The following is a 27,106-nucleotide window of genomic DNA, read 5'->3' on the forward strand; positions in this document are numbered from 1 at the left end:
GACCTTTAGTCATCTTGCCTCAATTTCTTCCCAGGTCGGGTGATGGATGGAGATGCTGATTTCCACGGCGGGTGCGATCTGCTCCCGGCTCCCCTTTGCTGCAATTACGTTCCTGGGTCACCAAGGGGGAATTCAATCAGGCAGCTGGCCCGTGGGATGCTGCTTCTGCCTCAGAAACGCAATTCCCCGCTGCCAGCAGCCCCAAGCAGCAAATAGCCCTTCTCCAACCTACAAGGAATATTTGATGGGGTTTCATTATTTCCCAGGCCACGCAGAAGGGGGTTACTACAGGGATGCTCGGGCGTGAATCAGGCGTGATCCCTCCATCACTATTTTCCCCTCTCCCCTACCCCCTGCAGATCGAACAGCGCTCTGGGGAGCTGCAGACTGAACAAAGACAGAGGTTACGGTGATTTTTTTAGGTATTTGCACAGAAATGGCCATAAGCACCGTGTATATTATGAGAAAATTCCCCCATTTAAGGGCTGGGATTTGCACCTTTGTATAAAACCCTGGGTGAGTTGTGTATCGCGGGGTTATCCATTCCTTCGTGGGTGCTGGCGGAAACAAGAGACAATAGTCTATTCTCCTCCGTACCGGTTCCTACCAAGCCCTGTATCCAAGTGCCTGCCAGGAGTGCATTAAATGATGCGATTAACATCTGTCACATGCGGTTCAGTCTCTCTTTCAGTCTCTCCCGGGGGAAGGAGCTGCACGTGCAGGGGAAGGGTTTGTTTTGGTGGGTTTATCTTCTCTCTTTTTTTTTTTTTTTCCCAAGTGTGCAGCGCACGGAGCGGGGAAATGCATCTCCAGGGGGAAAATGCCCTTTGCGTGCTGGCTGGAGCGGGGCTGGGGGGGTTGGCATCTTGCAGCCGAATCCCCGTTTTTTGGGGGGATGGATGGATGGATGGAGGAAAAAGCTGGTGCTGGGGTGAGAGAGGGTCTTAGGGAAGGTGCAGGGGGCAGATGCTGAAGGACCAGCGGAGCCCACAGCAGCGCTAAGCAAAGCCTCCAGCATTTGCACGGGGCTGGATTCTCACAACTTGCTTGCCAACACCCAAAAAGCTGAACCCTGCTTTAAACAACGCACATTTCCTGCACGTTTCCATTTCTGCCCTGGCAGGAGCTCAGCCCAGCAGCTTTAAGCAACCCACCCAACATGCTGCTGCTCCGGACCCCCCAAAAAAACCCAAATCCCACCATTGTGTGGGTGCAAGGGTGCTGCCTCTGCTCCTTGCCCTGCCAGCACCCAAGGCCAAGCCCTCAGCTGCCAAAAACAGGGCAGTGATGCTGTGACGGTGCCGGGCAGCGATGCTCCAGCACGACGATGCGAAGCCAGCAGTGATGCTCCACGTTCATGAAATTTGAAGAGAGAAAAAGCTACACCCTGCTCAGCCCCACCTTGGTAGGGTCAAGCCCTGCTGTGTTTTTTTTTTGGGGGGGAAAGGATGAAGCAGGATGGTAGGGTCTTAGTGCATCTTCACAGGACAGGCAGGAGGATGGGATGCTGCTCCTACAGCCGGGATCTTCTTTTAATTGATTTCTCATGGTTTATTGCCTCCTCATTTTAATTGCAATACAAACGTTTGCTGATGCAATTATCATGCATATGTGATAAAGCTGTTAGAGGGTGTCATCAGGTCCTATTTCTTCATTTATTTTAGGGCATGCAAAAGGAAAGAGAGAGGTGTGCTTTCTGCACGGATTTCTGGCGATAAAACATAATTCCAAGGTAGGTTAATTTGTGGTGGTAGAGGGGGTTTGGGTTCAGTATACTAAAAGCAAAAAAATTTGCCTTACAGCAGCTCATCTGGGGGTGAAATAATCCACTCAACATTCAGATTATCAGCTAATGCGCATTTGCATTAGAATAGGCTAGAAGAGCTCCCAGGGTGGAGCAAGATCCCTCAGGATCAGCCGCTGCCCTTGCACAAAACAGCAATGGATCCTCACCCTGAACACAAAACTACTCATGGATGCGGCCTCTGATCCCCCCAGCGGGGAAAATTCCTTGGGAAATGGACCCTGCCATGGGATTTCATTCCAAAATGCTTAAATTTAGGAATAATGGGGGGAAAAAAGCAGAATTTCCCAGAATTGGCCAGGGCAGCTTGTCTTGAGCCATGGTGCCAAATCCTGGAGCTGTACCAAGGGCTCAGGATGCCAGCACTGACCCCAAGGCATCGATGGAAGACCAGCAGCATCCCTTCGCTCTGGGTCCATGCCCAGCTCAGCTGTAAACCACCAGCAAATTCGGGAGCAGCAGCCGCATCCCAGGCAAAAAGGAGCCAAACCAAAATGCCTTGCACGGATCTGCAAAAGCTTGCACGGCAAGGGCCAAATCCTGCACACAGACCAGGCGGCACCAGCATCGGGAGCCCCGGCAGCCGCCGTAAAACCTGACACTGCACCTTTCCCATCGCAGCTGTCAAAATGAAGCTGTCGCTGTGACGGCCTCCTCGGAGCCTCATTAAAAATGTGACGGTTCCCTTAGGCTACCAGGGGAGACATGGCCAAATTAATGAGGATGTGACAGAGTTTACGGGTCAGATTAGACTCCTCTTCCCAATGGCTGCGCTTGGCATAAACTTGAAAATTGAGTGAAAAGAAGGGAAGCCGAGGGTGAGGGACTGCGAGGGGTTCGGGGAGCATGTGTGCTCACCAAAAGAGCAATCCTGTACTTGTCATAATTAATCAGGCACATGTTAGATGAGCAGAAAGTGCTTGGCCCCTCCGGTAAGGGAAGGGAATTAAGCCCTCACCACCTCGCCCCACCGATCCAGCCTCCCCGGGATGCACCGTGTAGGGAGCAGGTTTGCAAACACATCCTTACGGCTCTTCTACTTAATTTCCCCATTTAAAAATAAACAACCGGAATAGATTTTCTTCCCTTCCCCCTCCTTCCCCACCCCCACCCCCCTTTTCCTAATCTGGAAAACAACCCACTTGCAGCGAGAAGACGAGACGGGAGCCCTGGGCGAGCGGCACCTCGCACATGCGAGGGGAAAGGGGTTCTGCACCCTCCAAATGCACGGTGCTGGTGCAAGCAGCTGCCTCAAGCATCGAGCATCCGCGGTCCCACCAGGCAACGGCAGCTTGGTACCTCCTGAAGACACATACAGCATCCAGCTGGCCACGCTGGAAACAGCCAGCGGTAGCGACCACTTTGGAAAACCCTATAGCAGCCTATAGAGCTATAACCCTATGGCCCATGCCTATAGCAAGGGGATGCCTGCAAGCCCCTCTCCGCCCATCAGCAGCCCTTGGGGGGGGCCAGGGAGCTGGTGGAAGCACGGAGAGAGTTGCGTTTGAGGGCAGCTATTTAATCTCAGACTCTGAGAACCGAAATAAAGCTCGAAACAATCCTGAACCAACCCCTCGAGCCCAAACAGCAGCGAGATTTGGGACCCAGTCCAAGCTCTGCAGCTTAGGCCCATCTCCAAATATCTCCCAACAAGTTTATTTATGGAAAATAAAATCAGTCCAAGATGTTCACAGCTCAGGAATATTTAATGCTATTTGGTGAGAAAGTATTTCCAGTCAGAAGGGAACTGCACGGCTCCCCGAGCCCGGCTCCCGGGCATCACACTGGGGACGATGCTGGCATGGACCGACACCAGTCACCCCAGGAGCTCAGAACTGGTCCAGCTGGATCAAACGCCTCCCTAATTTAATTCATACCAATCCTGCTTAATGAATTGGGTCTGGAGGTATAGCACCGGGCTGCCTGCTAAGGTGAGCCAGGAGAAGAGCCAGGTGTTGAAGCATCTCCGAGGGGGAGCATCACCCCCAGGTGCCCACCACAGCACTCGGCACTCAAGGATGTGCTGCTTGGGGACCTGGCCAGACCCACCCCCTTCCCATCACAGCAGGAATGGGAAGGACAATTGCCTTGGCTGGGAAGAGGAGGAAAGTGGCAGAGCGAGGGATAACCCAGAGGATGCTCAGATACAGCAACACCCCCTTGTGCTGCCCCCGTCGCAGGCAGCGATGTCGCGACATTGAACTGCAACCGTCAAAACTCCACCAAGCTACTTTTGCACCCAAAACGATGGGGAAGGGGATGAACCGCCTGTTCCCAAGCAGCAGGAGTGAGCACAGCCTGGGGGGCATGCACTGCCCCTCTGCCTGCCGATACCCCGACAGCGGCGACCGCCCCGGCGCTGAGGTTACACCGCGACACGGAGCTGTCTGCCGGAGCAGCCCCGAGCCAAGGGCAGGCCAGCTGCAGCGGTGATGGGAGTCACTTTAATAGACACCTGCCACCTGATGGGGACCATTAATGCAGGCCCCTGCTCCTGTCCGACACAGACCAGCATCCTCAGCCCCAACCGCATCCCTGCTGCCGCGGCGCAATGGGCTGTCACCTTGGCAAGGGGGGACACACAACCCAGCCGGGGAGGGGGGGAGCACACCAGGGCAAGGCCTGGCTTTTACAAACAGCTCTAATATCACTGGAAGATGTCTCCGAGTCATGCACCGGGTTGGAAATGTCTCCCATTATAATTATGAGTCATTCGTGACTCAGTGACATTTCTGAAATTAAAAAGCAGCGGCTGGCCCAGCCCTGTGCTGCCCCGCTCAGCAGCCGCGCACGCGCTACGCAACTGACTTTTAATGTTATTACCCAAACAACCCCCCAGCCCCATCACCCCCTACCCTGGCTCTGCAATCCCTCAGGGATGGTCCCCTGGGATGACAGATTTTGCATTTACACCCTGAAGTTTGGGTGGTTTGTTTGTTGGGTTTTTTTTTTTTTTCCATGTGGGAAAAACTGGGATCCGAGCCCAATTTTGCCGCCTGGGCTGCTGCCAGGGGCAGAGCTGGGTGTTGTGCCGCTTGCACCCAGGCGGCAGGAGCAGCCCTGGGGATGTCACGAGCCGGGCAGGATTTCCTAGAGCGCCACATTTAAATGCAAAATGCTTAAAATAAATCAAAGCAACCTGTTGGGTACTTCCAACAGCCCAGGACTGAGCCAAAACCTCCAGCAGAGAGCCGTGCACACAGCAAAACCAGGGCCACGCTGCCGCAAATATCTGCACAAATAAGGGTGTTCAGGGACCCTCGGCCGCAGCGGGGCTGGGACGGTCACAGCCCACTGCTGGGTGGTCCCCAAGGCCAGGCCTTTAGGCACATTTTCATTAAGGCAGCCTTTTCCTCATTGTTCAGTTTTATACTGGGAATGGCCAAATCCAGGATGGGAAACGCTCTGCGAACTGATAACCCTCAATTGCACAATTATTCCCCCCCTCTCTCCACGGTCCCTTTACAGCCTGAGCGCTCTGTTATTAAAGCAGTAGATTTTAGAGGCTGGGAGGCAGCTGCCCTTGTGAGAGGAACGGGGCAGGGATGCTCGGAGGCAGGGATGTTTGTGGGTCAGGATGCTCAGAGGCAGGGATGTTCAGAGGCCAGGATGCTCAGAGGCCGGAATGCTCAAGAGCAGGGATTCTTGTGGGTCAGGATGTTCAGAGGTCGGGATGCTCAAGAGCAGAGACGCTTGGGGACCAGGCGCAACCAGCCACGTTCACCGACATCCCAAATGCTCTGTGCCAGGATGAAGTTCATAGCAGCCCCGTGAGGCTGTGGCAGGGCACGGTCCAGCACCCAAGCAGGACCAGTACCCGGGGCTGGGGGCTTTGGGATGCTGCAGAAACCCTGCATGGTGCAAGAGCCCTCTCTGCACATCGCGTTTTACCATCTGCAGCAGGTGACCTGCCGGCGCAGCTCAGCACGGCTCAGCATCGCGCGGTGGCTGGGGAACGCACGCCGGCAGCGCCAGGACATATCAGAGCAGAAATAGACCCGGAGCCGTCGTCCCCCCCCACCGCCCCCTTTTTACTATTATGTCTGAGAAGCGACGTCTCTCTTTTTTTTCTTCTTTTTTTTTTTTTTTACGATGATTTAATCGCTTGGTGATGAGGGCTGCCTGGCTGGGATACAACTGAGCTCTGGGCATCGCCAAAAGAAACGGGGGATATAAAAAGAGGAGGAAGCATCAGTAGCAGCGACGCTGATTGACAGCGAATGAAATGAAGCGGCCAAATTTCATTGGCATGGTTTGAAATCCCAGGACGATGCGGATAGCTGATGGCTCCTTTCCTAGGGTTTTGCCAGAGCTAGCATTTGCCTTTCATCCTTATTTAATTCACTGTTTGGAGACTGCCACAGGTTTTTGGGGTTTTTTTGTGTGTGTGTGTTTGTGTGGTGGTGGTATTTTAATTGCACATTTCCCTCCTGAAGGAGATTTTTTTTTTTTTTTTCTGACATACCAGAGTGTGCTGGAATGAAGCTGGGTGTGCAAAAGAGAGGGGCACGAACAAGCGTCACCCAGCACCTCGGCCACAGCCCTGCCCCGTGGCCTCAGGCCCTTGCTGAGAACAGCCCTTAAGTGCTCGTGCAATTTATACCCTGGACGCAGATAATTAAAGGACTCAAGACTGAGGTTTGATAAAGTGTTTTCCTGGAAAGGCAGCATCCACTGGGGCTCAAATTGAGTGCAGCCACTGCCCGGGGGGACGTGGGTTGTATCGCTCGGGCAGGGGTCCCACAGGAATCCCCCACGCTCATCCACCTGCAGGTATCCCTGTCCCGATTACAGGATCTTTGCTGGGAAAACCATGTGAAGGCTGCGGTCATTGCAAGGGATGGAGCAGCTTTGCACATGATGCGCTCCAGGAGCATCTCCCCTTCCACCCGCCAGGTCCCTGCCACCAAACAGCAGCCAGTGGCACCTGCGGTGACATTCCAGCAAAAGAAGACCAAAAGGTGGCAAAAGCAGTACTCCTCTTTTCCAAGCCTTCCTTCCCTTTTCAATGGGGAAAGGTGCCAGGCTGGCAGAGCTGCAGCTCCCAGCGCTCCACTGCCGGCAGCTGAGCCCAGGCTGGCTCATCTCACGGATGGTCCAGGAGGGGCTGAGCTCAGAGCATCAGCCCAGCAAGCCCAGAGGTGACCAGGACCAGCCAGCGCCACCAGCCAAATGGATCTGGTCCTCAAATGCCAAGAGCCCTGCTCCTCCCTTGCAGCCAGATTTCCACCCAAATTCCCAGGCTTTTCCCTCCAGCTGGAAGAAATCTGGCAAATCCGTTGACTGCGTGCGACCTGCCCCTCTGTGAAGAGGGAGATCTCCTGGGAGCAGCAGCTCCTGGATGGACAGGACAAAGCCCAGCAGCTGCAGAAAAAAACAGGGGCAAAGCCCTGAGCAGCAACCGAACCCTGAACCATGGGGCTGGCACGTGCCCCCGCTCCCACCCTGGCACATCGCCCCCCCCCCCCCCCCAAAAGCAGCCGGGCGCATGCAGCGCAGCAGGAATTGCAAGAGTTTTCAGTAAAAAAAACACCTCTGCTTTTGCAAGGGTTTTTTGCACCTGGTGGGTGCAATGCTGTGTCCCCAGCCCCAGGTTTGTTTTGCTGTGCCATCATCCTTGGTGTGCCTGGGTGCAGCATCGTGGGGGGCTGCAGCATCACGAGGGGGTGCAGCATCACAAGGGGCTGCAGCATCGCGGGGGGCTCTGCAGCACTGCCACCTCCCTTCCTCCTCCCACTTGCGAAATATTTGTTTAATGAGGGAATTCCTGTTGCGTGTACGTGGGCTCTGGCGCTGTGGGGAGCGCAGCTGCCCTGCAGCATCCCCAGACGTGGGAAAACCTCCGGAGACAGCTATGAGCCCCTCGGTACCAGGCCTGGTGTGAGGGTGATGGGCACTTGCAGCAATACCAAGACCCTTTGCACGAGGGTTGCAGCTCGCTGCTTCCCTGCTGCGGCACTGGGGCTGGACTGGACTGAGAGCACCAGGAGCTGCTGTGGTCCCAGTGTGTCCCCCCCCACAGACACCACGACACGCGTCGCCCCACCAGCCACCCCTGCTTCCAGCCCCGAACTGCAGCACGCGACGCGGCCACTTTGATCCACTGCTTAATTCCTCCTTTCCCATTAATTTCTGATCAGGCTCTGAACCTTCTCGCAGAAACGAGGAGATCAAATGATTAGTTAAGAGACAGTCAGGCGAGGAGAACATGAAAGGGAGAAGTTTTGTTTAAGGATGTTAACCCCGGCGAGGCGGCGCGGGAAGCGACGGAGCCATGAGCCGAGAGCTCCCTCTGCTCCCAGAAAACCCACCACGGCCACCAACGCACCCACCGCGCCGGGATCTGCCCACCCTGGCCCTTCCTCGAGGTCCTGCAAACTCATTGCACCCCAGAGGGAGAAGGAATTAGCCACTCCAGGGGATGAGTTGCTGCTAAAAAAGTGTCAGCCAAGGGTGAGGTGGTCACACAAAGCCCCTGAGCTAGCTGGTACCCCCCTGGCACCCTGACTGCGCATCAGCTCCCATAGTATGGGAGACACGCTGGATACAAAATAGCCTATATATCATATAATATCGATTTATTATTTGATTAGAGGCAGCTCAAAGGAAACGGTGGCGCTTCTCCCATCACACGAGCCCCCCCAGGACAGGGGAAAAGGAAGGAGTTTGCATTGCCGGTGCTGAACCTGTCACTTGGGAAGGGAAATAAATAAATGTCAGGCCAGGAGGAGGGACCAGGTGGCAGGAGAGCTCTAGGACCCAAAATAAAGGGGAAAAGGAGCAAAAAATTATTATTTCAATTACACGAAAACATATTTTAATAGAAAAATGTGGATTCGTCTTTCATACTCGATACCAAGAAAAGCAATATCCAGGAATATAATACCTCATGTCTGCACAAGGAGAATGAGTTATTAAATCAGAAGATGAATGGCTTGCAGTGCAGCTAACTGCTCCGCTTACGAGAAAAATAGTTATAAACTTACTCTTTGCCCCAAAACGCATTCCGCCCCCTCATCCCCAGGCCTCATCTCTCCCCTCTGGTGGAGCTCACTCATGTGCCACATTTCTATGGGTTACAAAAATACTGGAGGGAAAATTTTAACAGAAGTCCAAAAAGTGAATTTAGAGGGTTGGGGTTTTTTTTCTTCCTCCTCCTCCCCTTCCCCCACCTTTAAAAAAAAAAAAATACACATGAGGAATGAAAATAACCCACATAGTTCAATTGTGGGCAAGTAGTGAGGATGTAAATGAAGGTGCATTCTTATGTATAGCAGTGCACCCAGCAGCCCCGTGGCAGGGCGACTCGCTCGGCACCTCAGTTCTGCATGAATAAATATGTATAAAAATGTAACAGTGCAAAAGAACTCAAATCCGATAACCGAGATAGCGTTTCTCACAGGCTGGGAGCAACAGAAGCCACCAGCTTTTCTTATTCTTCCGTATTTATGTAAAGAGCTATTGAAATGATAATGCACGGCCCCCTCCCCATATGGAGGAGGATGCGAAGGGTTTGTAGCGGTGGATGTAACCCCCCCAGATATTAAAGCCATGGGTGCAGACCCACCGGCGACAGTGGCCAGCAGGGGCTTTGCTCGCTTGCCGGAGTCTCGGGAGATCTGGGTACGCTCAGGACCAGCCACCAGCTCCGTCAAGGGGCTCTGGGGATAACGCAAAGATTTTCCTCAAGTCCAACGCTGAATTTTGTCTGCCAGAAAAGTCCCATTGCTTCCAGGACCCCAAGAAACATTGATGCTGGAAGTCACCTGATGACTCGATGAGTTTAAAACGCACCGTGCACGCTCGGATGGAGGCACGCGTGCCGAGTGTGGGGCCAGGACCTCCCCGAGCATCCTCAAACCCCCTGGGACCACCAGCAGGCACCAAGCTCCTCTCACCGCATCAAAGCAGGCAGAATTTTTCCCAGCACTACAGACACTTCCCACTTCTTTACCCCCAGATATCTAAGACATCCCCCCTAAGCAGGATGTCCCGAGCCCCCCAGCAGCCTTGGCATCGCACGGCAGCCCCCCAGCACAGCGCGGCTGCCTGGTTCCCCGTTACACAACCCTGCTTGGGAGATCCTACGTGGGCAGACGTGGGCTTTCCTCTGAATTGACAACAGCTCTCGCTGCAGCTCAGCAGAACATGAGCAGCTTACATAAACAGCACTCAGAGTTACCCTGCGTGTGGGCTGCACGCAGCCGCCCGGGCTGGGGGGAGCCGCCTTCCTCCCCCCCCCCCATTTATTTTTTTTTATTATTTTTTTTCCCCCTATAAAACAACCCAAACCATCTTCTCCTTGTGGGGGAAAAGGCAGCGTGCAAGAGAGAAATGACTCAAGTGTTTTGTAACTTGTCACATTCAAAGCTGCAATTTGGAGGCAGGAAGGAGGGATCCAAAATAGTCGCCCCAACCCCAGCTTGTATAACCGAGATCCCCCGTCCCCTCCCCTCCGCCGGGAAAAGGGGGAAATTTCTGCCGCAGATTGGCAGCTGGAACGAAGCAGGCGAGCTCAGGGTTGTTACGGCGCAGGAAGGAGCCCCCAAATTGGGAAGAATTACTCATCCATGGAAAAGGCTCCTGTGCTGGCGGGGAGGCACCGGGGAAGATGCTGCAGGGAAGGAAGGCTCCCAGGGATGGTTTCTCCAGCTCAGAGCCAGCGGCGAGGCTGAGCCCCCCGGGAGGCTGCCCAGGAAAGCAGGACACAGCGGGTTTCCCTGTGGAAAAGGGACATGGCGAGGGCTGCGCCTCGATCTGCTGAAGGGCATCAATAACCTCCGCTGCCAAAACTGAGGCAGGAGCAGGCTGGAGCCTCCCCAGACACCGGAGAGAGGATGGGAGATGCTCGGATAGTCCCATGGGAGGGTTCCAGAGCACAGTAAGGTCAGGGTGTGTTTTATGGGCAAACATCCCCATGGTATAGCACTTCCCCCTCCTCCTGGACCAAAGCCACCACCACCACTTCGTGGGTTTTTCACCCACGTGCTCAGCCTCTCACCGCATCCCAGTGAGACCCACGAGAGCCCGGCTGCACCCAGGCCCCTCTGCAAAGGGCAGGGAGGGCAATACCTGCCTGCAGTGGGAAGGGTGACGGAGCAAAGACACCCCCCCAGTACACCCGACCCCGTGGCCAGGTCTGGTCCCAGAGCTTTTCCCAGCCCCAACAAGGTGTGAGGCCAGAGCTGCAGAGCAGGGGCAGGAGCATGCCCGGCTTTGCACAGTGTCCCTGTCCAGCTGTGTTCACTCCTTGTTACAGCAGCAGCAGGGATGCTTTTCCCTCTGGGTACCAATCCGGCATGGAGTCAGTGCCAGCAACTCGCAGGGGAGATGAGGAGGGTGCGGGTAGTCGATTAAACCTGATTTCAGACCCCACAAATTCAATTTTCAAGGCACAAGTGCCAGGAGTGGCTAGAGGAGCCTGCCTCCCGCTATGAACCCTCCTGCCCACCCAAAATGCCGCAAATTCCTTTTGAAACAGTCAAGGCAGCTCCTGGGGAGGGCAGGAGACCAGCAAGTGACACTTCACCTCGGGGCTCCCTGGTCCGCCAGCAACTGTGGTGATGAGGCTGACTTTGAAGCCCCTGACGCATTTTGTGGGGGCAGCGCTTCCTAAGGGTCTTCTCCAAAATAAAATGGGTAGGAATAAATAAAAGGAGGGCTGAGCTTCGCAGCCATTCCTCTAGTGTCACCCCAGCTGAGGCTCTTAAACCCAGAGTGCTGGACACCCACACTGGCACCCAGAGCATCCCGGGAAAATCCCAAACAGAATGGAGAAGAAGGAAGAAAAAAAAAACCCAAAACCCCCAAAAAACAACCAACCAAAAACCAAACCCAAAAGATTAGGTTATTTTGAATAGATTAATCTGCTTCTACAATGTGCTTCAGCTTTACAGTTAAAAAAAAAAAAATTGAAAAATTCTTTATATCTTTACAACAGGCCCGCCAGATGGGCGCATCGCTGCGGCTTTTGTATTAACAAACTCGAAGCGGTTACAAAGGTGCCCTGTGGTGTCAGGGACTTGCCCGTGCAATAAACCAGCATCACGGAGACAAAAAGCCAAATTCCCAATCCTGGGATGTGCCTGCTGGGATCCCGCACAGCCCACGGCACATCCCAGCTCCACACACACACACGAGCGCCGGCTCCGATTTTAACACAAAACTGGGTGATTCAATACAAAATATACGTCTGCAGAAGCAACACAATTATCTCTTGGAGTTAAGCATTGATGGATAGAAGTTTTAATTACCAAACCTTTTCATCCTCCCCCACACGCAAAAAGTATTTTTTCTGGCATGTTTATTTAATAATAAAATATGATAAAATTATACGTTAGTGAAATAAGTGCATGGTGTGTGTAAAGTACAAGATGAGCTGAAGTCTGTTTTGTCACCAGCGCTGAAAATATTAGCTCCTTTGATCTCTTTGGCTCCAAAGCAGCTCTAGGAGGAGAGAGCAGCACACACCGCACATCGTGGAGCGAATCCAGCCCGGGGAGGGGGGCTGAGGGGGCTGGACCCCCGCTCCTGCCTCTCCACGTGCCAGCGTGCTCCCCGCTCACGCAGGGCATTAGAGATTGACAGCCTCCGCTCCTGCACATGTCCCCGTCTCTTGATTTACCCAAAGAGAAGAGCAAGCACCAGCCAGCCGCCTTAATCGCCACGGACAGGGCTAAAGGGTGCCCCCGTCACCCATCAGTATCATTTAGGGCTTGGAAAGCACCCAGCTCCCACAGGGAACGCCCGTTAGACCTCCGTGTTCAGATCAGTCTGAATTTCAGTTGGTCCTTCACACCGTTGTCTGGTTCATGTATCCGTGCCGTACAGTAACGCTCACTGATGCAGCTGATGCCCCGGCATCGGGATGCTGATGCTGCCTCGGCACCAGAGCAGCCTCTGCTCCAAACCCTGGGTGCTAACAGGGGAAAGCAGCATCTACCACCCATTTGAGACCAGGGAGATATAAGTTACTCACTTCCCAACATATAGATGGGCGGAGGTTGAGGTGTCCCCCCCCCCTTCCATCCCTTGCACTGCAACCTACAAGTAATCCTCCAGCAGGAAATTTCCCCCCTTCCCTTGGAAATTCACAGCCAACCTGCTAATGAGTCTTTGTGAAACTTGTGCCTTCTTACCTCTAATTTTACAGCCTGTTAGGATTTGAGCTCTGTGGACAGCCTCACATTTGGTTTCGAATTATAGGCTGAGTGGCTGTTCTCTCCTATTATTGTGCTGTCAATCTTGTATTAGCACATTATAATATGGTACACTGAATGCATCTGTTCTGTATATCACAAGTCCTAATTGTCATTTGTTGAATCACTTTGTCTTATATGATTGTTAAGCAATTATTTCACCCAAAGCAGCTTAAACTTTGATTACTGTATAGTGTTTACAGGGATCAAAGTAAAAGCATCAGCTGCTTCAAACATTTTGCTGTTGAAATAGGGACAAGTGTCTGTCCCGCACCGGCGCGGATGCCAATACATCAGCAACGAGGAGAGCAGACTTGATGACCATGGTTCTTGTCACCCCCAGAGCCCATCCCTTCTGCCTGAAGGAGAAGGTTATTTGTCCAGGATGGTTAAACGTCCAGCAAACGTGTAGGTAATAAAACTGATGCAAAGTGACATTTCTGCCAAGATTGCTCACGGAAAGAGGTTCTCATGGCATGTGGCACCAGCTGTCCCACTGGTCCCCTCCGGTGGGGTAAGGACCCAGCAGGGACTAACACCCCACGCTTCTCCAGAGCTTTCCATCAGGGATGCTCTGCTCCAAGAGGCACAGAAAGTCATGCAGTGCTTTGCAGGACAGGGATTGCATCCCGACCCAGCTCCACTGTGCAAACCTCCACCAAAGCAGAGGTGGCTGCAGCGCGCCAGGTCCTGCATGGTCCTGCCTGGGAGCGGGTCAGCAGAGGACAGGGCTGATGCAGCACAGAAAAGCCTGTGGCACACAGATTTTTTTTTTTTTTTTTTTTTTTTGCTTTAACACCCCACACAAGCCCTCAAACAGGCACTCTGGTAGCTCGCAGGCCTCACACCAACACCACCGCTCAGAAGTTGCTGCAAAGCCGGGACGGTCCCAGGCGCCGGGGAGCCGCGGGGCTGGCAGCCCTCTGAAGTTGGGGATGCTGGTATGCCATGGCATGGTCCCAGGGCATGGGAACCCAAACCAGCATCAGCTCCAACAGGGCGAAAGGGAGGGGTTCATCACCAGGGGCTTGGGCTAATCCCCATAATATCTGGCTGACAGCATCAGGAAGGAATGTTGGGCCATTGTTTTTTTTAAAAGTAGCCCAGACAGGATTGAGAGAAAAACATGCTGGTGGCTCCTTAACCCCAGACAGTTCCACGAGCCAAGGAGGATACACAAACTGTCAGGAATCTTCTGCTTAAACCCAGCTTTAATGAGACTTGAATTTAACCTGAGTGCCACTCAAAAGCCCCCTCTTCCAGCCAGCTGCAAATCACTGCCTGACACAACTAGAGCACATCCCAATTAGGGGATTAAGCAGACCTTCTCCTCCTTTTGTTAAAAGCTAATGAATTTCCCCATACAAATAATTTTCCAAATAATGGGCACCAGACCCTAGAGCACAGAAACCTTTATAAATCAGGACTGTCCACAACCCAGCCACTAAGTGTTCACAAAAGGGGGGAAGAGTTGGGGCTGAGGCTGGGACATCACCAGCAACGACTCTGCCATGGACTCCGGAACAATCCAAGCTCCTGGGAGAGGCTTGTTCTCCTGCCCTTCACCCTGGGCAGGGCAGGGGCATCACCCCAGGGGGCAGGTTACAGGCTTAGGCACAACAAACACACAGAGGTGCTGCTGGATTAAGTCTGATGCAACCCATGAAGGCATCACCCCATGCTTTGTGCAGCTGAGGGGGGCTTTTCCAGCTGCCGTTTCAGCTCCAGCTCATTCTGCCACAGAAACGGTTTTAAGTAAGATGCTATGAAAGGGACAGTTCTTGGAAGAGCAGAGAAAAATCTGTACAGCTGCAGAAAAGTTCTAGTTCATGGATGCACAAGTTGCTTCCTCATACTGATTTGGACAGGAGAGGATTCTTGCAGAAACAATTCAAAGTTGAACTAAGTTCAATTTGGGGTAGGAGCCCTGGGAAAAAAAAAAAAAAAAAAAATCACTTTATTTCAGAGATGCCTGGCCCCTCGTCCAGACAACAAGTCCTACCCCTTCCCCATGTCCTAAACAAGCAATGGCACAGCCCAAGGAAACCTTTAAGGAAGTTGTCAAACCCCACAGATGAAAACAAATCTGGAGGAGCAGGTAAAAAGGTAGAGCCGCAAAGCACAGCTCAAGACCTTGGTGGCGGGTAAATTGCTTTTTAACAAGCAGACAAGTTCTATATAGCATCAATAGCACCTATTGTATGTTTTTATAAAGTGCAGAAATATGTTTTTAAAAGGCCAGTAAATAAAGTTCCTATCGATTTGATCTCAAGTGTAATCTGTTTTTCTGTCTGCCACCAACAGTGGTAATAAAACAGAATCATGTAACACGGCGTTTCGGCTAATGCGACTATACATCACGGCAGGGGCTGCGTGCGCGCTGGCGATCTATCATTTTCTATTGGGATTGCTTAGCTGCAGAATTTATAAACTTGCCCCAAATTGATGCAATGTCCAATTTTCTTTTCCAATTTATTTTTGGTTGAGCAAAGCAATATTGAGGCAGGACAAGGAGGGTGCATTTCCCATCTATCCAGATGTTCTCCACCGCTCCCTCCTTGCACCTGGGAAAGGGCTTGGCAGCAGCTCCTCTGCCAGGGTTTTCAGGAAGGTGCCAACAGAAATTTTCCCAGCTGCATTTGGCGTTTGCTCCGTGTCACATCCTTGCAGTGCTACCCAAATGGGATGCCCACAGAGGGGTCCCCCAGCGTTCAGAGTGGTCTGCCAGCAAGGACCGAGCATCCCCGGCACCCAGACAGCCCAAGTGGCTGCCCAGCTCCAGCTCGGGGCTGGGGGACAGACGCTTCCCACCACATAGAGCAGGTTGATGTGTCTGTCCCCAGCAGTTACAGGGTTTCCAGGGTGCCCAAACCAGCCACTGGCCTCCTGCGTCTGGCAACGCATCTCACTCCTTCGCCTGAGCACGCTGCTCGCAGAGACAGCAGCCAGACATAACAGCTGCCTTCCTTGCTAAGAAATCAAAGATGGGTCTTTTGGGAAGTAAAAGCGGTGCTTGATAAGGCTGCCTGCCTGCAACAGCCCAGTGTCTAAACTGGAGAAGCACTGAAATCCCTACAAACACACAAGAAGATGTATTCAAATCCCCCGGACCAAACAGTGGGAGATGCCTGTCAGAGCTCAGCTTTGCAAGATGCCACCCCACTTGAAGATCCTTCACCCACAAACACATGGATGTTGCCTCCAAGGCTGTGAGCAGAGACCTTTGACCCAGGCAAGGCAAAACAGAGGCCCCACTGGACCCAGTACCAGTATCTGGAACAAGGATGGGAAATACCCCATTCCCCCTCCCTCAAACTGATAAATATTTCCAAAGATAGAAACAAACATTCCACATTTGGCTTTTTTGGTGGTTGTTTTTCTCGAAGAGACAAAGTGTTCCACAGAAAGCAGACACTTCCTACACAAGTTTTCATACTCAAACCCCGAGTTTTTCTGTCACCGATTTGGAAGTCATGTAGCCAGCCCGTGTCTCACCACTCCATCCAGGAGATGGCCAAGCCCTGGCAGGACTGGAGCATCCCTCTGTGCCAAGAAGCATCACATAGAGACAGAGATAACTTCAGCAGAGTGAGGTTCCCCATTCTCACTTGAGAATTAAAAAAATAACCACAAAAAACAAACCCCCAACTTTCTGACCTTAGGAATTCCATCATAAACCATAAAAAGCAACCCTGCTGCCTGTGCAAGCCTCAGCCCCAGCACAAGATGAGGCAACTTTGTTCCCACTTAAGGATTATCTTTTTTTGGGGGGAAGAAATTATCCCAAAGCATCCTTACAGGTTTAGGAGTAAGAAATATTATGTCCCTATAGGAAAAGCCTGAGGGTATTCAGAGCCAGTTCTCTGCAACTGATTCAAGGCAGTGGAGCCCCTTGCCCGAAGACCCCTGCCGGCACGCTGCAGGAGCTGGGATGTTCTTGGTGAAGGCCAGAGGAGAGGAGAAATGCAAACCACAGGAAGCAGCAGGGCCCGTGTCCTCAGATGCCACCTCAGCACAAGATGTGCCGAGTTGTCTTGGAAAGAGACGGTGACAGATCTGCCAGCGGAGACAAGGCATCAGCCAGCCCCGATGCCAGTGGGAGCCGCCAGCCCCCTGCCACGGGCTCCCCAGGGACCCTGCCCCTCCACCCCCCGCAGCCAGCATCCCATCCCAAAAATCAGCCTGCAGGAGTGCCACACAGAGCCAGCTCCCAAGCCCAGACTGGGCAGGTTCACTCGCCCGCTCCTGTTTGCAGATGCCAAACCTGCATCCCCCTAGCACAGCTGGGCAAGGCTCTGCCTCTGCTTCTCCCCCAGACCCCCACCCCGGCATAGCTGACAGGACAGAGCTGCACCCACCAGCATCACCACCCAGTCCCTTCCCTTCTCCCTGCCGTGGTTTGCTTTCCAGGACAAAAATAAAAAGAAAAGCAACTGCCTACATCCCTGGGAAATTTCAGACTACTGGAAAGCAATGCACAAGTGATGGATGATTTTACATCCAGCATCCTCTGCCAGGGAGAATTATTTTTTTGGAAGAATCAGACATCTTTAAGGGAAAGTTATACTTCAAACCATGTGATCAACAGGGGGAAGAGACTTTCCAGACGGCAAGGAAGCAGCCAGAAAAACTGATTCTTAACACTTCAAGGTAAAGCCAAGAGCCGAGTTTCTCCCTTATTAACTACAGCTGAAGCATCTGCAGCTGCCAGGGTTGGAGCTAATGATGGGGAAACAGCACACGGCGGTTGCTGGGACAAGGATCACGCTGGGGATTTGGGGACAAGGACCCCCCTGCAAGCAGATGCCAACACATCCTCCCACAGACAGTGGTCCCCAAGCTGGGCAGCTGGCAGCGGGGATGCGGGATGCCATCGCAACACCCAACACCCGCACAGCGCCGCGCTCCTACACACACACACCACCCCCCGCCCCCCCAGGGCATCCCCCAGCAGGGGGGCAGCGCCCGGGGGGGACCCCGCGGCTCCCGGTGCCGGGCTGCGCTGGGGCTCGGGAAGTTCAATGCTGCCACCTGGCGGCAGCAGAGGGGCACTGCAGCCCGGGGGGCTCCGGGCAAGGACCACCCACCATCCGGTCACCCATCACGGTCACATCAACGCCGCGTTACAAGCCCTTTGCCGCCCAGGACTTCGGCAGGTGAATTCCTCTGGTTTCTCCAGGCAAGCCCCAGGGATGCAAACACCCAGCCAGAGCATCTCTTTGCTTTGAAAGTTTGCAAGCAATTGCAAAAAAAAGATATCCATGTATGCACTTTTTTGCTACCACAGCCCGAAAATTCAGCATTTCAGTTTACCCACAAATCAGCCATGAACCAAAACTCTGAAGCAACAGGGAAGGACGGCGAGGGGGGAAGCTGAGAAAGTCACCCTGGTATCAGGCAAGTGTTACGAGCACAACCCAAGTAACTGCACTTTGGCCACAGGACAGCGGTGCTGAGCCACACATAGTACAGGGTGAATGGCTCCAGGGTGTCCCCAGCACCCAAAGCACAGGCACTGGGTGTCCCAGCCCAGCTGCCAGTGCCAGGGTGTCACGGGCAGGCTCAAAGTACACACACACGCCATCCCTTCCCAGTGGATTCCTCCCCTGTGATCCAGCGACACCTTTAATTAACCTGGAGAAGCGTGGAGCAGCTGCTCGCAAGTGATGCAACTCAGGACTCACCTCCTCAGCCTGGGGGTACCGGACACGGGGGCTGCCCCACTCCTTGCTGATCCACCGGCGGTACTGGTGGCACTTGGGGATGTATGTGCAGCCAACATCACCCAGCTCCGGGTAGATAATTTCTAAATCCCCTCTGGGGGAAAAAAAAAAAAAAGAAAAAAAGAGAGAAGAGTGTGATTCCCACACCAGGGATGGGAATTGGTGCCGCTTCCCAGCCAGGCTTGAGCTGTGGTTGCAGTGCTGGGATGTGGGATCCAACTTGCAGCCATCAAAGATGCTGGGCACCTTGCACACCAGGATAAGCACCCTCCCACACTGTAACATAACCATGGGGTCTGCTCCCTCTCCCAAGCAGCAACAAAGCTTTAAACATTCATTATGGCTCAGCACACCTTAGACTGGAAAATACTGGGAATATAGTCTTTAAAAATCATGGCCCATGTGGGTTAAACTAAGGGCTGAAGATGGAGAACAAAGCCACCCTCACTCCCCACCCCCCTTGGCCTCAGAGAGGCTATTTGAGCCCTGAGCCCCCTTCTCCCACTTGCAATTTGAAAGCAGGGACAAGTCTCCTCTGTGTTTTGGGTACCGATAGTGCAATAATCCTCTATCTCCAGCTTCTGCATTATCCAACAGCGAAAGGGGCCACTGGAGCAAGCTGCCAGGTCACCACAGCACGTAGCTAGCGAATCTCAAGGCCACTGATAAGCTGCCACTGCCATGACCCTCCCAGGAGGAGCCCTTAAATCCTGCAGCCAGCACCCGCACAGCACCGGGCTGGCACTGGGGGGGCTGCGGGCTCAGAGCAAGGGGCTTTTCCTCATAGTTGGTGGGAGGAAACCGGGGACAAGAGAAGTCTCTGCTTGCCTGGATCTAGAAGATCAAGTTGTTCTTATTTAGAGAACGTTCTGGCTAACTGAGAAGCAGCAGAAAGGATGGGTTTGAGGCAGAAGCTCCCAGCGATGTGGGATATTAAGACACTCACCCCCCCCCACCCCCCCCAAGGCAAGGGGCACGTGTGTGCCGCTGCCTCCCATCTCCAGCGGCCCACAGGCCACAAGAGTTTTAGCCAAGGACCTTCAGCATCCAGATATTTGATCAGGGGGTGCATTTGGTGGCTGCTCAGCCCATACAGCAGCCAGCTGCCTGCTTGCAGCTCCAGGGGACCTCCCCCCCCCCCATTTCTTCCTCTTCCCATGCCGTAAGCATCAGCATTCCTGCAGCATGGGCTCTGAGGTCTGCAGGGTGAACTATTCCAGCACGCTTCTTCCCCAAAAAACAGCCTCCTTCCTCTAAAACTTTCTGTAGAAACCACTCGTCATCTCTGATGCTGTTATGTCTCTGTAAGAGCCTCTGCACGACAGATCAGGGAACAGCTCTGGCTGACCCAGGACACGAAGACCCCAGGTTGTGGTCGGAGCAGCACAGCGCAGTGGGCACCGCTCTGGCTCAGATTCCTGGCAAAAGGGAGAAAGCAGCCTGTATTTATAGCTCTGGCAAAAGGGATCCAGGAATTAAGTGTCCCAGGAGGTGACAGCCTGGGCACGCATGGGACTGGATCCCAGAGCTGAGGCAGCTCAGGGAAGAGCCAGGGGGTCACCCCCTCACCTGCAGAACTCACTGTCCACGCTGCTGAGCATCTGGAAGAAGCAGGTCTTCGAGGGCTCATCTGGCCGGGGGGGCTGTTCCTTCCCAGCAGCGGTGCTGAGCAGGCCAGCAGCCAGCAACACAGCAGCCAGCAGTTTCATCCTGCCCTGTGGGGACCAAGGGACAGAGAGGGTCAGTCCCATGGGTAGAGCTGTGACCCTGCGCTGCCCCCCTCAGCACCTCCTGGCAGCCACAGCATCATCACCACCATGCTCCAGTTCAGCTCCTCCCAGACACCAGCTCACACCCACCCTTAGACATCATCCCCACCCCCCATTTCCACCATTTTTACATCATTAATCCCGATTATACCAGAAAGGAACCACATTTCCTGCTGCTGCACCGAGCCACCAGTGGGCTTGCAGCAAGATCCCGCATCTTCGAGCGCCCATTTCTGCCCACCTACAAGCAAGGTGCATTGCCACCCTCCTGCACGGCACCAGGGATGTGCACATATGACATCATAGCCTGGGCAGCCCAGCTACTGTCACCAGCAGTGACCCCTGTGCCACCATACTCCAAGATGGAACACCAAGAGGGGACAGAGTCTCTGCCTCCAGGTGCTGGCCCTGCTGCTCTCCATGGGATTCTCGTGTGATGGAAAAGATGGAAAAATTGGTTTGGGGCTTGGTCATGGTCTAACCAGGACCATCACTGATGGATGCGTGACCAGCGCATCCCTGACCCCAGGCAGAGCATCTGTAGGGGAACAGCACAAGGGTTCACCTTGAACCTAGCCACCCCCCCTGGAGCAGGGAAGAGCTTTTCTCTCAGGGGAACAGCCATGGCCACCCATGAGCCTGCACAAAGCAGGAGCCAAGCCTCAAGGAGGAGGTGAGCCAAGGTAGGGGGTCTATATAGCCACAGCCCTGCCAAGCCCCCCGCCAGCCCTCACCGGGCCACCTGATGGACCTGGTACCCAGAGACTTACCCGCTGGGTCCTGGGGATGGGTGAGCAGCCAGGAGGCAGAGCCTGGAGGCTTGAGGTTGCCGTGGAGATGGTTTCCCTGGAAGGAAGGGAAGAAGGGACTGGGAGTGAAAACACAGCCTGGGGAAGGGGCAGCTCATCCCCTACAGGAGCTTAAAAACAGGCAACGGGTTTTCATCCCACAACAACAGCATCCAACCAACCCACCAGCTCCAGGTAACTCTAATTCCCCCCCCTCCCCCTTACACTAGCATCTTCCCAGCTAATTAGAAAGGATGTGACCCAAACATTTATTTGCACTAGCCCATCTTCTCCGTTGCCTAATCAGTTCTGGATGAGGCATATGCAAAAAAAACCACTGTCAGTTGGGAATAGGTATTACAACACATACTGTATCATTATATAATGAAGTACCAGCACGCAGAGCGAACACGAGTAAGTGCTAGCGCCACTGTCATTAGAGAAAAAGGCATCAGGCTTAACTAATTAGAAACATTAATGTATTGGGAATGATCTGGAGGTTTAGGGGCTAATGGCTCCGGTTCCCACGCTACAAGATGGGCAAAGCCCGTAATTAGAGCCCTGATCCTGCAAACAGGCTCACGTGAGTAACGCTTTTCCCATCGGAGTCAGGAGCACTGGTTTGCATGAGTCAGGATCACCAAAATGGGGTTTGCATCCGCACACGCTCCCACACACTAGGAGACTGATAACCTGGGGTCCTGGGGGAGCCTGAAGAGGGGTCACAGCCCCAGGCAAGGGATGCCTGACCGCTGGTCATTGTTACAGCTGCCCAGGGAGTCTCCTCAGGATTTCTGAGAACAGCAAGACTTCCCTTGGAAAGCTGACAGTTTGGCAGGAGAGTGGCTTTGACCAGGACAGACACAGGGATGTGGACACCGGAGAGCTGTAGACATGGACAAGGGACCCTGCCTGCGATAAAACCATCCATTTTCACTGTTTAAGCCTGAAGAGCAGTGAAGCTGGGACAGGGCTTGCATTGCTGTGGCCCCAGCAGCTCAGCCCCCCAGGTCTGTCACACAGCAGCAGAGGAGCATCGTTACTTTGCATTAACCCACTCCAGTTGGTTCCTGCTGTAACTTTGCAGCAGTGGCTTGGGGTGACCACTTGGCAGAGGTTACCCAAATAACAGCAAAAGCCAGAGACAGGATGAACTCTGAACAGGGCTATTTTATTTTAAACCTAGAGGCAGTGAGAAGCCTGTCACACAGAGGCAACATCAGCTGCTTCTATCTGGAGACCTCCCAAGAGGATCATCACGAAATGGGATCAGCGCAAAAGGGTTTGCCGACAGACAAGGTGCAGAGGGATCCCCCAGGGATGCTCTGGAAGAAAGACCCATGGGAGCAACAATTTCTCTTGCAGCATCCTGTAAGAGGAACTATGGCTTTCTCTCTAAAAGCTATTTGCAAAGTAATTACAACAATGCCATTTCCCCGGAGCAGGAAGCAGAGTTGGAAAGACAGCAGGAAGCCCATGCAGCAAACCCACATCACGAGGGTAGAAAATGCAGGGGCGAGCAGTGCTGCCAGTGCCAGACAAGAGCTCCTGTGCACCGCTCCCACAAGGTCAGACTGGCTCCCAAGGGGCACGAAGCCACCAGACTGTTTGCTTTAGACACATGCACACAACAGGGTGACTCAGGAGCCAGCGGTGCTGCTGGCTTTGCTGCCAGGCTGCAGCCAGCACAATGCTGCCTGCACAAATACTCCGAGCCTGGCAAATCTGTGCAAGGGACAGCTGATTTCCACTGGCATCCAGCTCCTCCGGCCTGCCTGTGCCTGGAGCTGGGAAGAACCAATATACCACAAGCCCAAGAGCCCACATGGAGCAGCCTCCCCTCCGGAGAGGGATCATCCCATGGGAAAACACATCGAGTGGTGTCAAGCCAGGTACAGAGCACGAGCCAGCTGCCTCTCCCAGCAGCTCCAGCGTGTTTGCGCGTCACCTCTCCTGACTAAGCAGTCCAGGACTGCAGGAATCTCATCTTTCCAGCTGCTGGGAAACCTCCAGCACGGTGCTGCGGCTATGCTGGGGAAAATATGTTCATCCAGGATTCCCCACACACACTCCAGAATGAGATACTGCCCTCGGCTTCGAAACAGACACTTCACACTTTTTTTGCAAAGCCGATATTGAAAACACTACTGTAAACCCCCTCCTGCTCCTCAGTTTTATCGTTTCTCTACAGACCATGGGCAGCAAGCACAGCCCTGGGGATTTAACCACTCTCCAGCTATGCACTGCATCTCCACACGTCACCTTGCTGCTCACCCTGGTCTCTCTCCCTTCCCTCCCAACTCCAGAGGAAGGAGAGGAAGGAATAAAATATTTTTTTTTTGCTGTTAGTTTGGAGGATGGCTTGAAACAACCTCGGCATGGAGCCACGTAGGCTCTGCTCCCTGCCATTCCCCATCCTTGCACAGCCCTGGGGCACAGGGCCAGGAGGTTTCTGACATCCAGCAGGAATAGATATTCAGGAAGAAGAAAAAAAATAAAGCTTTTAAAAAGGTACCAAGCCCAGCCAGTCACTTTTGCACAGACTTATTTGGTTAATCACATGAGAAGCAATGATGTGAAGCCCAAGGAAGCCGAGTGCTGCCTACATATGCTGCAGTCCCACTATCACTTCAGTTCATTGGGAGAAGATACAAACACAACTATAAATCCAGCAAACCAGGTCAGGTCAAAAAGCTACTAAAAATCCTTTCACAGTTGGCAAAGCCAAGGAAATAATAAGTTCCTATTAATATTAGGGATTAAAAGGCTCTTAATGAGAGGAAACTACCATTAGGCAGGGGAAGAAGGGAGAAGTCTGGGGCTTACTGCAACCAAGCACATACAAGATGCAAAGCACCTGCATTGGGAGCAAAGTTACACACATCAGCTGGTCCCTGGGGCCACAAAACTGGTACTTGCAGAGGGAAGAAGGTGGCCTGTTGCAGAGGAGGCAGCAGCCCATCCGAGTGCTGCCCAGCTCCCCAGCACATCACCCCTTTGCAGCCCACTTCTTGACACTCCCTCATAGCCTCATCAGCCACTGCCAAGGTCCCAAAATATTTGCCAGGGAACACTGAAAGCATTAGGACACAGCTAAAAAAAATAAATTAAACTATTTCCAGGAACCCCATGGACATCAGCTGGATCTGACAAGCTCTCAAAGCTTCCACATGCATGCAAAGCCTCCAGCCCTGTTGCAGTTTGTTTACTTAAAGCTGGGCTTTCATGTAAAACAAGTGTTTCCAGATCAGAATATCCCCATAAATGTTCAGAAGAGACCAGCTTTTTATTTTGACGCAAGCCAAAAACATATTGTTTGCAAGCTTTGGAATTTCCCACCCCAGCCACTGGCTTCCTGTTGATGTTAGTTTAAGATTAACCAGTGCCATTTATAATCCGCTCCAGTGTTTCTTCTGACTTCACCCAGCACTAAGTCCCCACGCCATAAAAAGCGATTTTATTTCATGGAATCTAAGCTTACATCCATCCCATTTCATTAAGTGACCTCTGCTCGCCCCAGACGTTAATTGCCTGCAGAGGCAGAGCAGGGAGGCAGCGCTGGGCTTGAGTTTCCCCAGTCCCATGACAAAGGAAACTTGGCACCCAGGGTTTCTCCCCTCCCCCCCCCCCCCCCCCCCCAATTTGTTTTAGGCTGCACTAAAGTTGCAGCTCACCACTACAGCCCATTAGAAACTTCATCCCCTTTTCTTGCCACCGAGCCAAGGCTGCTGCTTTGCTCCGGTGCTCATGAGAACAAGGGTTTGTTTTGCTTTGCATGAGCAGAGGCAGTTCTGGGCAGTAAACGTACTCCCACCTCCCAGCATTAGTCCAGCCCAGCTTTTCCCTCTGATTTGGGCTCCTCTCTGCCCCAGTTTCCCCATCGGGAAAAAGTCCTGTGAGCAAAGCACCCAAGAAACCAATAGAAACCAATTCCTACAGTCTGAAAAACAGCTCAAAAGAAAGGATTTTACCTGTTGATACCCACCAGCAAGACTGTAGGAAGGAAAGGACTTGGCAAGAGCCTCAGTGGCCAGGGGAATTCCCTAATCAGTCTTGCAGGCAGCCTATTTTTCAGCTATTTTTTCCATAGCAATCAGCAAAGGAAACAGAAAACCACATCCTATCGCCATTCATAACCTGCTGCACCTCCAGCCATGCCCTGGCCGTGCTGTGCCTCTTATCTCACCTCTCCACAGGCTGTCCTCACACTTCCCTCTTTGCACGGCTAACAGTTTCATTCCCGGCTTCAACTGAATCACCACAAGGTCATCTTCACCTTGCCCAGCCAGCCCACAGGGCAAGAGCTTTGTGAATTTTTTTAAAAAAGCATTTGTCCGAGAGCACAGCATAAACTTGCATCTGCACCGATTTGCAGGGCCAGCCTTCCGTCTTGGAGAATTTTAAGGTTCTGGGAAGACTTAAGTGGCTTTCGGTGATGCAACAGCTTTACTTGGCTCAAGTGGCCTCCAGTTTTCCTGGATCTGTCTCGTGCCACAGAAGGGTCAGGAGTTAGAGACCCAGGCGGACAGTGCAGAAAAAGCTGCCCCCAGCTCACTGGGCAGCAGCAGCACCAGCCCTTGCGTGCATTACTGGGATAAGATGGATCTGAGCATCAGAGGAGACAGGACAGCACCAGCTCGCCATGCAAGAGTTCAACAGCTGAGCCTGGGTTTCTGCATCTACAGCATTAATAAGGTGCCGGGGCAAAATATAGGGTGATGTGGTTGCATTCACACACACCCCCAAGCAGACCCCTATGAGCCTACAAACTGAAACGTCAGAGATTTGCCTTTTGGAAAATGCCAGGTGCAGATCCACAGTGCAGCCTGAGATTAACCACCAAATATTTTGGCTTTTCTCTTTTGACCTGCCAAAGCCCCAGGTCTGAACTCTCACCCCCATCCACCCCATTTTCCTAGCAGGCAGCTGTGTCTAGTTAAGATGGATTAAACACTGCTGTCACCACCAGCAGTGGAGAAGGTCCTGAGCGACCAAGGGGGAAGGGTCAGAGCCCTCAAAGAGGGTCAGGTCCAGGACTGCAGCACCCCCTGCCCAGCAGTTTATGGGGTCAGGGAGGGGATGCACGGTGCTTTTTTGCCCTTTGCTCAGGCTCCCCGCATCACATCCCAACAGAAGATGCAGTGCAGCACAAACCAAGCACCAGAGCAGGCCCCGGGCTGCCATGAGCCCCCAGAGCCTTCCTTGGCACCACAGCCCCCCAAGCACCAGCCCCCTCTCCCTCAGCTGGGCGTCACAGGAGCACTTGGAGGAGGAATGTTCAATCCTTGCTGGGCTTATTGCCCATAGCTAGGTGCAGCCCCCCCCCCCCCCAAGCCTGGCAGCAGCCCAGAGCTGCCGTGCGCTGCAGCACGCAGTGATCGCCCCTTCTCCTGCCAGCCCAGCCCCATCAGCGTGCGAGCAGGAACATGCTTCAGCCCCTGCAGCACCCGACACCACCCTGAGCACCACCTCGCCCCAGCACGCTTGCACAGTGCAGAGACCAAGCAAAATCCTCACCCGCGGTGTCGCATGGCTCAGGGATGGGGCCACCCACCTCTGCACCCCATGGATGCTTGCCCCATCCACACACCCCTCCCCTGAAGCAGGATCTGGCCCCCGGAGCCAGCTGGCACATAGTGGGGAGGGTCCCTGGGGGTCTGCAGTACATACAGCAGCTCCAGGAGCAGATTCCTGCGTGAGGTGACCTTGGTGGCAGGCACCGCTGGGAGCACACTGGATGTGCTGCCTTGCACAGCTACACCTGCCAGCGCCCACCCTGCCACAGCAGGCACCTTGTGACTGCTCCTGCCGGAGCTGCAGCTCT

General features: G+C 53.4%; 1 protein-coding gene across 11 annotated transcripts in view; it reads right to left on the reverse strand.

Annotated features, from left to right (window-relative positions):
* The window catches only part of PEBP4 (phosphatidylethanolamine binding protein 4), a 79,987-nt gene that overhangs the window by 50,015 nt on the left and 2,866 nt on the right, over positions 1–27,106 (reverse strand). For 7 of the 11 annotated variants that reach the window (XM_027782239.2, XM_027782237.2, XM_055820411.1 and 4 more), the window contains exons 2-4: positions 21,265–21,340; positions 20,295–20,440; positions 18,687–18,819 (exon numbers count right to left, since the gene is read on the reverse strand). In XM_027782239.2, coding sequence (XP_027638040.2) covers positions 18,687–18,819; positions 20,295–20,440; positions 21,265–21,340 — 355 coding nt within the window. Of the gene's footprint in view, positions 1–18,686; positions 18,820–20,294; positions 20,441–21,264; positions 21,341–25,253; positions 25,431–25,468; positions 25,619–26,952; positions 27,058–27,106 lie in introns of those variants that run through there. The other 4 variants (XM_027782244.2, XM_027782243.2, XM_027782241.2 and 1 more) reach the window with 4 other exon arrangements.

The sequence above is a fragment of the Falco peregrinus genome, chromosome 17 (genome assembly GCF_023634155.1).
Source record: "Falco peregrinus isolate bFalPer1 chromosome 17, bFalPer1.pri, whole genome shotgun sequence".
Lineage (NCBI taxonomy): Eukaryota > Metazoa > Chordata > Aves > Falconiformes > Falconidae > Falco > Falco peregrinus.